Consider the following 11940-nt stretch of genomic DNA (forward strand, 5'->3'; position numbering starts at 1 on the left):
AACCTTCATATTATATTAGAAAAATAAAGTTTCAATACTCTGGCTTTAATTTATGGTAAAAGGTTATATGTACGATCGTGCAAAGTGCACGGAAGTACATAAATCATACAATGAAGACAATATGGGATCAAAATGCCCAGCCCCGCCCCACCCAACCCAACCCAACCCAGCCCAGCCTAGCCCAGCCCAGCCCATATCAGACCAATCAATGCACAAAATCTCTCGTGCGTCTACCCCTTCCCATCATGGGGGTAGTTGTTCGGATTCCTCAATTTATTATCAAGTGTACCTATAATCTACAGAAAATTATTTTCTCTAATTCCTTAAAATTGTACAATGCGATAGTACTATGTAAAGATATTGACATGTGGTAGCTTGGACATCTAACGATCCGAACTTATTGACATAGTAGGAATTTTTTTTTCACTTTCTATTTATAAAAAAGAAAATTTCATTCTTTTAGTTCGCACAGAGAATGTTAATTCTGTCCCTATCCTCTTCATATAAAATGATCTAGGAGAAAAATTCTCAGTGAAAAAGTGTTTCGCTCACGTCCAAACAATGGGGAACAAAATAATCACCCCTTCCCCTATGAAAAGCAGAAATCCTGCGACGTTACTTGCTCTGGGGTCATGCTCCCCAACATGGCACCTTATTTATAACCGTTGGATCGCGGCTTGCTCAGGAAACGTACCCTCTCCCTTAATTTATAACCTTTAAGAGGTTCGTTGCCGTGAAGGTCATCTTCCAAGTGCCACCACGTGTTGATTGTGAAGGATCAGGATTCGGGACCACCACTATACAATGGGGGTCCGCATATACTAAGATTGTCTGTGTCAGAAAAAGCAGCACCATAGTTACTGGCATTTAATTGGGTGTAAGGGCAGTAAACATCCAAATTGGAGGGCTCCTTGAAATATATTTCAGTTTAGGCTAATTGTGGGCATTGGGTATTTTCTCTACAGTAATTTTGCACATGAGAGACATGTGCTTGTAATGTTAGTGGTAGGCTGGTCCCGAGGCCCAAATGTTGCACATGTCTCATGTATATATAGGTCAAATGTGGACGATTCTACCTATTCATTCTTAGCTTCAAAGAAAGAGGAAATATATTTTCTTACTTGGGATATATAGTGAGAGAAATATTCTCATACAGATGACTTATTTTTGTTGACAAATGATTCAATTATTTTGATCACACTTCCAATGGTTGAAAACACTTTTGCTCATAGTTAGTAAGTTAGGGTACGGCACAAAGCGGTATTGATAAGGTACTAGTATTAATGGTCCTAGAAAACTTCAACAAAACGTTTAAAATTTTGGCATAAAAACACACACACACACGGTAAGAATATGATACATATTTGACACAATTTATGTGTCAAGAACAAAAATACTTGCTGATTTAGACATTAGAGTGTTCTATGTGTCAAAATCGTGATTGCCAGAAGAGCGAGTTGTGTATTTTTTATAACATATTAATCAGATTATACGTACTATATGTCTTTAATATATGTCTTTATGAAAGATACGTATTTTTTCATATTGCAAAAATACATTAAAAAAACTATATTTTTGAATGATATGTATGAAAACATATATAATATGTGTATTTACTAACTATGCTTTTGCCCGCATTGTTAAGAAACTCCACTAAAAGAAAAAAATGTATCAATAAACAAAGTTATAAACTTAGAGAACCTTTTATTCCCCTCTATTAATTTGGTGTTATATATTTCCAGGTTCCTCAATATTTTGGTACCAAATGTTTCTCCAATAAGATTAATATTTTGATATTACATTATTTTGGAACGGCGCCAAATGTTCTTCCACACAATATTCATATTCAAGATCAAGTCCCTTGGTGTATGTTTTTTGAGGTCCCTTGGTGTATGTTTTTTGTTGATAAATATTGTTTTGGTGGATAAGATAAGAGTTGGAATTATCGTCAATTTACAATTATGGAGATCAACCTTGGAATCAAATGGTTTTAAGATAAATACAACGAAAATAGAGAATATTGTGTGTAACTTCAATTACAAAAGGATGAATAATGAGGTGGTGAAAATTGATGAGTGGAAGATTCACTAAAATTATCATGTCAGGTATATAGTCTCAATCATAAATAAAAAGGAAAAATAGAAGATGATGTTACATAGAGAATTAAAATAGGATGGATGAAATGGAGAGATGTATCCAAAGTGTTGTGTGATCGTTGTATTCCTTTAAAACTTAGGAAGATTTTATATGACAGTCATACGACAGACTATGATATATGATGCGGAATGTTGGGCAGTTAAAAAATATCATAGCTGAGATGAGGATGTTGAGATGGATGTGTAGTAAAATAAGGAAGGATAAATAAGATGGAATGAACAAATTAGAGTTGATTTGAGAGTAGCTTCGATATGTTAAGCTGTGAGAACATAGTTCGAGGTGGTATGGCCTTGTACAACAGAGGCTCTTAGATATTTTAACATGGATGAGTGATTTGATTCAGATTGAAGAGCTAAAAGAGATAGAGGTAGACTTATTTGGTGAAGAGGAAAGACATGTACAGCTTATGCCCCAATGTTGTTGGGATAAGGTTGAGTTGAGTATCTTTTCAGAATTGCAAATTAAGTGAACTCATTTTGTCGACTTTAACCCTCTCTCCTTCACAGAGGTTAAGTTTGTAACCGCATAAGCATCCCGTAAAGTTGTACAAGATTACCATGCATGGAATCTTGTACTATATACAATCCTTGGCTAGTGTTTGAGGAAAGGTAAAATTAAACTACTAAAAAACACTGCCAGGCTGCGTAGTGTATACTAGTGTCTCTTTATCTTTATTTATCTTCTCCCTGATATGATATATCTACCATTTATTGTGGGAGGTAAGGGATAGACAGAGAGAGGCATTAATATATATAGACTATGCAGCCAGACAAGAAACTCAATCTCATCATGCAATTACCACAATTATGACCAACTTCATTTATATAACTTTAAAATACTCGGAATGTACTTATGTATATGGAAATGCTAACCACACGATATTGAATGATTTCTTAGAAGCTATTTGATTTTATTTTTCTTCACTCCTTAATTTATTGGATTCATCTTCTACCCTCACCAAAAAAAAAAAGCCGAACAATTGTGGCAGTCATCTCAGGAATTTCAGATAAGGACTGTGAAGCCATTTGTTTAATGATGATAATCAAGTTAATTAGTATAATTAGAGCAGTGAATTTAGTAAGAGCATGAGGCATGAGCTGATGTTATTTATTTATTTATTTTTGGTCTATCCTATTCAAAGGCCCATAGGCCAACTACAAGCTAAGGGGGAAGGCTAAGACAAGCCCACAATCTACAACTAGGGGGGAGGAAAGGAAGGAGAGAAATGTGCCTTTTTTGGCACAAGATGCAATCCAGGAGAGTTGATCCCTTGACCTCTTGGGGGGGCATGCACTCAACCACCAATGCCTCCAACCAACCGAGCTAGCGGTTAATTGACTTTGACATGGTTATATTGGAATCAGGAGGGCATTCATGTCAAAAACATGAGATATGGAATTGAGTTGGATCTTACACTGAGAAGTCAAAGGTGGAGAGATTGAAGGTGACAGCCCTTATTTCTTGCTAACACCTATATAGGTGTAGAATTGAATCTTCACCCTTATTTTCTTGCCCTCCTTCTCATGTTCACATCCCTCTTATGTGAAGGGCAATACATGTAATCTCAAATACTTATCAAGTTATCTCATTGACTATAGGAGACCTGCACAGAGAGAGAGAGAGAGAGAGAGAGAGAGAGAGAGAGACAACAAATATCAAAATGGTCACGAGTATACCGGGCTATCCCTGGAAAATCCGGCAAGATCTTTCCATGGTTGATAATACATTTCATTCAGACACTTCCTTTATGCGATAGCAGAGGTGATTGGGCCCTGCCCCCACAGCTTTACACAGTAAAAAGAGGGCCTAAAATTGTTTTTTGAAGGTAGGGAGTTCTGCTTGTTTTGGATTTTTCTTCGAGAAAAAGAGAAAGAGAGAAAATCAATTTCACCACGGCGCTGAAATATATGCAGTCTTTGTGGCTGTGAGTTGTGACTGTGGCTTTGCCTGTGACTGCCTCATGAGTCGCGTGCGTTTGTGTATCTGTTGGGTTCTGAATTTTTGTTTGGTTTTAATTAGCTTCAAAACAGAAAAAGTTGAAAAAAAAATTACAATCTCACGATTTATAGTCCCATAATGTCAAATTTGATATCTTATAAAATTTTAGTTATAAGAATATCATTAAAGAGTGATTTGTTGCGCGAGACTGGCGGTACTATGGAGAAGCTATTTTTCTTGATCCAAACCAGTTGCAACAAAGAATCCTTACCATTACCCCAAGGCTCACCCTCTTAAATACATCATTAAATACTTTAAATATCAAATATCTTTAAAATAATTCTTAGTTGATCAATAATTACTAAAACATTTATATTCTACAAGCTGAGTAGAAGTGAGGAGAATCGATAGTCGAAGACAACAAATAGGATGGAGACGAAAGAGATGAAGTGGAAACTAATAAAATCTTAAACTTGTTTTTTTAGACTTTTAGGGTCTAGTATATTTGTGTTCAATTTGAATTTGATTTATTAAGGTTATACTTTATGTGGTTCCATTCAATTCAAATAGACGGTTTTAATTATGACCTTTCAACTTTTAAAATAAAAAATCAACCAAATTTTTTAAAGGGCAAAAGTTTTCATGCATGGCGATGCATTTGCACGACCTACATTAAATGCAGTTAGATTGGCATAAAGCCCCAACACCCTTTATTCGACTCCAATTTTCGATTTCAGTTCAGAATTGACACCCTAAACCCTAGAGATAGAGAGGCCAATGGAGGGGGAAATAGAAATAGTAATGCATATCATAAACAATTATCTTCTCCAGTTCCCTGCCCGGCCCAAATCCCCAGTTCCTCTAATAGGGGTGATAGACTCCACCCGGACAGAGTGTTTGGATAAGGGTAGGATGGTCATTCTAGTCCCCCTCCCTTTGTTAGAGGAACTGGGAAACTGACCGGCTGAGCAGAGAATTGAAGGGGATAAAGATCATGCCTCTAAAATGCAGCCAGTAGTAGCTGTGTCTGTATAATGTAATGCAGAGCATGTCGGTCTGCCAGCTTCCCATATAGCAAACATTGTTTAAAGGAAAAACAAAAACACCACAAATAACACGTTCTTTCTTTCATGTCCATCTCTCTCTCTCTCTCTCTCTCTCTCTCTCTCACCAATGAACCCCCAGCCCGTAAGATTCCACTACTTTGCTTACGCACTACCATACCCCTGTGGCCCTCCCTGTTCAGGGTGTGCTAGCTAGCAGCTTTCTTTCTCTATAAATTAAAACCAACACACCCTTATGTTTCTGCATTTTCATCTCATCGTATTTCTTTCTTTCAATCACAATTACGAGACATGAGTTGCCTACAATATGGTTGGCCCGAACCCATTGTCCGAGTCCAATCCTTGTCGGAAACCGGTCTTTTCACAATCCCAGACCGATACGTCAAGCCACCGTCGGAGAGACCTTCCATCCTAGCTTCGGAACCCCAACAAGTCAATATCCCCTTAATTGATCTTGGAAACCTACTTGCCGGCTGCGGCGGCGACCAAATCGACCATGATAACTCGGCCACTATCATGAATCAGATTTCTGAGGCTTGCCGAGAGTGGGGCTTCTTACAGGTGGTGAACCATGGCGTGAGTGTGGAGTTGATGTCTCGAGCACTTCAATTGTGGCGTCAATTCTTCCATCTCTCCATCGAAGAGAAACAAGTTTATTCCAATTCCCCACTTACCTATGAAGGCTATGGGAGTAGATTGGGGGTTGAGAAGGGAGCCATTCTTGACTGGAGTGATTATTTCTTTCTTCAATACTTACCCAACTCCCTTAAGGACCATAACAAGTGGCCTTCTCTCCCAACTCCTCTCAGGTAAAAAAAAAAATTTTTAAATTAAACCCACCCAGTAGTACTGTTTTGTTCCTGTTGTTCTTGTTGCCTGCATGAGCTGACACAACTTTTTAACTTAAAAAGAATTTTAAATCCATATTATGTCTTTTCTTACTGACCTGAATCACTGATCCGGACATTTAACAAACACCTATTAATTGTGTTTTTTTTGCTTTTTGAGTGTAGGGACACAATCGAGGAGTACTGTGGACAATTGGAGAAGCTCTGTGGCACTTTGATGAAACTCTTCTCCATTAACTTGGGTTTGGGTGAAGATGATCTACCCAAGGCATTCGGAGGAGACGACATCGGTGCGTGCTTGAGGGCCAACTTTTATCCTAAGTGTCCACAGCCAGACCTCACACTTGGGCTATCATCCCACTCTGACCCTGGTGGCATGACCATTCTCCTCCCAGACGATCAAGTCGCCGGACTTCAGGTCCGTCGAGGAGACTCTTGGATCACCGTAAAAGGAGCTCCCGGTGCCTTTATCGTCAACATCGGCGATCAGATTCAGGTATCCTCTCCCCCCTCCCCTCTACCTCTTTCTCAACCTTCTTCATAACGGTTCTTTTTCTGTCTGTTTCCCCTTATCAACTGCTGCTATTAAAGAGAACGGTTTGCATGAAGTGGTAGTACCCACACAGCTTCATTTTTAATTAGTTGGCACCCAACAAATTTAACCATCAAACAGAGAAAGAAAGAGGGTCACAGTTGGTCTTTAAAAGCACTGGCCTACAAATTTATTATGCTCGTTTCTTTTTCATTTGTTTGAAGTCTACAGATGATTCCAAGTTGCCATATTTGATATTTTTCCTATCTAATAAATAAATTATTATTTATTTTTTTTTGGCAAGTATCTAATAAATAAAATGGGTCTACTGTGAAAGGACGTGACATGAGAAACCAAATTAAACTAGCTACGATCTAAACTTTTCCGATATACTCTTTAATTAATGCTATTTTCTTTCAATTTTGGGTTTATATATGTCTTGCCTTCACATGTTGATTGTTACCCATAATTTTTTTGAATTTGCTTAGTAACCCTTCTTTAATTAATACACCATAAGATAATGGTCTTGCTCCACTTTTTTTTTTTTCCATCTACGGAGGATATTAAAGCAGCACCAAATCATCCGAGAAGAATGAATCCTCTGCTCCTACGTTCATCTGCACCAACATGTTAGGTGCCAACACTTGTCCTTTTGTTTCCATTTTCCTCTTCCCCTTTAAAATGGTAAGAAGTGGGACAAATGTTGGCACCTAACATGTACACGTTCAAAGAAAGAATCGGAGTGTAATATTGGTACTTCACAAATTCAGATGACATGTAAACAAAAATAAAGAGAATGGATCACGTGCAGGTGAATGTACATCTCAGAGTCGATTGTATGTTTATTTTGTTTTCGTAACTACCCATACTTCCTTTGTAAATGACAAAAATAGGATAAGTGATTGCATCTCACATGTACGTGTAGAGGAATCAAACTTGAAATAATAAGAGAGAGGGATGGCATGCCGAAGCTAGCCGTTATGTTCAATGGATAGGGTGGGATGGATATACACCATAAGGGTGTCACTTCCATTTGGGGGGGGGGGGGGTGTGTGAGAGGGATAGACCGAGGTTGGGCACAACATCGACATGACCAACCTTTACCCAAACAAAAAATATTGAAAAGTTTTTTTTCTTCTAGGGTGATGAGGAGATTCTCACTTTAACAGTCATGATTTGTTGGTCTTGTTGGATTATTGGACTAGTGAATGTCATGTTAACTTTCCTCCCTATTATAGGAGGTCAAAATACATTTTTTAGGATGATGGGTGAACCGTCCTCTATGGGTGTAGGGAAACTTAGTCTTTTTCATTTTAAAAAATCCAATAAGTTGGTGAATCAAGAGATTCTTTCTTTATGGGTCAAGGAAAACTTGGTCTAGCATCCAACTATCCATTGCTTTTGCAATAACTTTTTTATTTTTAATTTTTGGGTCTGAACATGTGGAATAACTATAATTGGGATTTAGATCCTGTGTGGCTTGGGGTTGAGCGGCCATCGTGTTGTGCTCAACCCACAAGCCACCACATAGAATTAATGCCGATCCAATAATTGGTAGATGACAGTCTTTCAAAATTCAAAAATGCTAGGCCTCCATCTACCAACTATTGGATCAGCATTAATTTCACGTGGCGGCTTGTGGGTTTAGCACAACATGATGGTCGCTCAACCCTAGGCTGAAGAGGATCCAAATCCTTATAATTGAGAAGGTAAGAGCAATTAAATTTAGCCCAAAATTTTCATTAAAAAAACCATTGGTTAAAACACATTAATTACTAAAATACCCTTAGGTACTTTTTATTTCAACTTATTAAGCTTAAATGTATGTATATATATATATATATATATATATATAGTTGTGGGTCGATCACATATATGATTTTGCTGATGATGGATTTGGTTAATATTGATGAGCAGGTATTGAGCAATGCAAATTACAAGAGTGTTGAGCATCGGGTGGTTGTGAATGCAGCAAAAGAACGTGTTTCGCTTGCCTTCTTCTATAACCCAAAGAGCGATATACTAATGGAACCATTGAAGGAGTTGGTGACACCAGATTGTCCAGCTCTTTATACACCCATGACATTTAGCGAGTACAGACTACACATGAGGACGAAGGGTCCACGTGGAAAATCACATGTGGAGTCCCTAAAATCCTTGTGCTAATTAATAATTAATACCTCATCGACGGTGGTGATGATGATACACAGCTTGTACGTGTTTGTACTGTAAATCATATTTTAAAGAATCCCTTCGATCATCAGTGTTGTTTTTACTGTATAAATCATGCCATTAAACCATTGAGGGATTTACTTATTGATTGATTAAGTAAATTAATTATATGTGTGAGATCAAGTTATTTGGCGTGTATATTTTAATTGTGAGTGTTCTGTTACCAAAAAATATATTTTTTTTAATTAATTAATTGTGAGTATCTTCATTCTAATTGCAACTGATGGAGAGAGCAAGTGGCTTATAAGAATAATTATGGTAATAATTGATAATTAATTAAAGCACTTATGCTTGATATATCTTCTTAATTTACAGTTTAATTAATTTTATCTAATAATAGTGAATCCTCCTTGACCCGTTAGGATGAGGAATCAAAATTTAATTTTCGTCCACGGCAGACACTAATGTCTCTTGGGGTACGTATAAGGAGAGAACTCCCCACACTGCTAGTGTATTGGGGAGAGTAAATCTATCACGCCAAACCAATGGTGGTGTGAAAAACGATTTCATCTATAAGAACCCCACATGATCAGAATAAGAGAGAGAGTAATAAAAGAGAAATCTATTGTCACTGTTGTATTTTGAACCTTTTATTCAGTTTTTCATCAAGAGGACAATATCATGAGACGTATTCTCTGACATCATCATTAATTAACCTTTGATATCCACTCAATTTCAATGGATTCCTTCCCCCCCCCCCCCCACTAAGTGCATATAAAAGAAAGAACAAATAAGAAAGAATTGAATAATAGACTGTGAGATTTTTTTGATTCATTAGTCACTTTCAAAAGTCAATAATTCTAATTGTTAGGCCCGTCATTAGAACATCTTTTATTTCTTACGTTGTTGACTTATGAAAAATCACGTGTTGGAATTTTATGATATCATTTTTTATTTATCAATTTTGTGTAGGTTACCTTTACTTTTAGTGTTTCCTGATAAATAAGGATAGGTTATGATTGCATAATAGACATTCGACTCGATGAGATTACAAAAAAAAAATTTGGTAAAAGGTTTTATGGATGATCATGTGCGGAGTACATAGAGTATCGATCTATGGGTGATCGTACGATAGTCTCACATTGGTCTCACATTGGGGCTTGGATGTGGATATATATTATATTGGGTTCCCTCCCCTTGTAGACCGGTTTATGAAGGTGAGTTCTTCCAATAATCTCGATTTAACACTTTATAAATTTTATACTGAAATTATATCATATGCATATCTATTTATTGTCAAACAGCTTCTTGATAATCTAAGCATTGTCATGCACATTTGATAGTATTGAAAGAAAGAACGTTTTCCTAATCTAATTAAATTGAAACTTAACATATGAATAGAGACTATATGATATTTTAATCCCCAATTAAACATGTTTTGTGGTACAAATAAATGGACACTCTGAATGTATCAATGGAGAAAAAGAGTACAAGACCCCATCCATAAAAACTGGTCCCAAAAATTTGTTTGAAGGCCGTTCCAAAATTTAAACACTGACGCACTCATGCACGTAAACCGGACCCAAAAAATCAAAACAACGTGATCCATTGGTTGGACCGCTGAACGACAAAACAAGCGTCAGGTTTGACTAATTACTGGTTTGTGTTGAAGTTGACTGAATTATAGTTTTTTTTATTGTTTTTTTTACTACCCTTTAAAGAAAAGTAATTTTTTAAGATAAAAAAGGGGCAGGACCACAGGCAATTCAGATAGTCTATGGCGCGTTGCCCGTAGCGGCCTGTGCGGTCAGACACATCGTCACACGCAATGTCCATCGTACCCTTGCTCGAACGTCTTGCTTGAGAAGTGATAAAGTGGACATTGCACACGACAATGTGTCAAATCGCACAGGCCGCTATAGGTAGCACATTATAGACGATCACGATCCGGATCACTGGAATCGATGGCCGGAAGGCCGTACACAACTGGTTTGTGTTGAAGTTGACTGAATTATAGTTTTTTTTATTGTTTTTTTTACTACCCTTTAAAGAAAAGTAATTTATTAAGATAAAAAAGGGGCAGGACCACAGGCAATTCAAATAGTCTATGGCGCGTTGCCCGTAGCGGCCTGTGCGGTCAGACACATTGTCACACGCAATATCCATCGTACCCTTGCTCGAACGTCTTGCTTGAGAAGTGATAAAGTGGACATTGCACACGACAATGTGTCAAATCGCACAGACCGCTATAGGTAGCACATTATAGACGATCACGATCCGGATCACTGGAATCGATGGCCGAAAGGCCGTACAAAACGCTTCCTAGGAAATTATAAGTTTAGCACAAGAAGAGAAGAGCCCACCCCCCCCCCCCCCCCAACTACAACAGAACAAATAATGTAGAATATTTTAGCCTCTAATCTAATAATCATTATAAAATCCCCACCAATTAATCATGAAGCTTTGAACTATTTCCCAACTTGATCAAGCACAATGAAGAAAGAAAGCCTCTGCACTGAAATTGAATTAAAGTTATGTACGGTTGAAGTTGTTTGTGCATTTAAGGGACTATTGAAGCATTAGAGATTTCATTTTATTCTTTTAAACAGTTGTTCAATAAAAACATGGGCAGGTGCTATCAAGGATTAGATTAATTAGATCAAAATTATGAGAGTCTTCACATGAAATAAATGAGGTAAGAAATTGAATTGAGCATGAATCAATGTAAGAGTTGTTAATTAGCTGCATATATGATATATTATATGGAGAAATGTTTTATTTGGGGGAGTGTGCCGCCCATGTCAGACACAGAGGATGGAGAAATTACTCCTGCACTCCATGAAAGGTGGAAATGACCACCTGTCTAATGTTTCTGCACGTACTCCCATTGGCCTTTGCATATGCAAGGGCCATGCTCTCTTTGCAGAAAACACTTCCCCATCTTTTGTGGGAAAGGTATCCGTATGGGAGATTCTCTCATCAACTCTATCAAATAAGAGGTCTAGGGGTTGTGTCATTTCAATGCCAATCTGATTGCATTTAATGCAGGTGGTGCACATGCACGATTGTGCATGAAAACTTTTGCCTTATAGAGGTGTAGCACTAATTCTTCAGCTGTTAAACAACTTCTATTTGTTAGAAAACTATCTTCTACTCCAGTATTTAATTTCCTTTTCACTAGATTCTAGGATATACGAGATATTCAGGATATTAATATTTAGTGATCTTT

General features: G+C 37.3%; 1 protein-coding gene across 1 annotated transcript; it reads left to right on the plus strand.

Moving 5' to 3' along the window:
• The first annotated feature begins 5419 nt into the window (after positions 1 to 5419).
• On the plus strand, positions 5420 to 8705 carry LOC122662875 (jasmonate-induced oxygenase 1-like). The gene is made up of 3 exons (XM_043858603.1): positions 5420 to 5968; positions 6173 to 6503; positions 8457 to 8705. Exons 1-3 carry the CDS (start codon positions 5451 to 5453, stop codon positions 8703 to 8705), a joined length of 1098 nt encoding a protein of 365 aa, XP_043714538.1. The 5' UTR covers positions 5420 to 5450.
• Positions 8706 to 11940: the final 3235 nt, after the last annotated feature.

The sequence above is a fragment of the Telopea speciosissima genome, chromosome 1 (genome assembly GCF_018873765.1).
Source record: "Telopea speciosissima isolate NSW1024214 ecotype Mountain lineage chromosome 1, Tspe_v1, whole genome shotgun sequence".
Taxonomy (NCBI): Eukaryota; Viridiplantae; Streptophyta; class Magnoliopsida; order Proteales; family Proteaceae; genus Telopea; species Telopea speciosissima.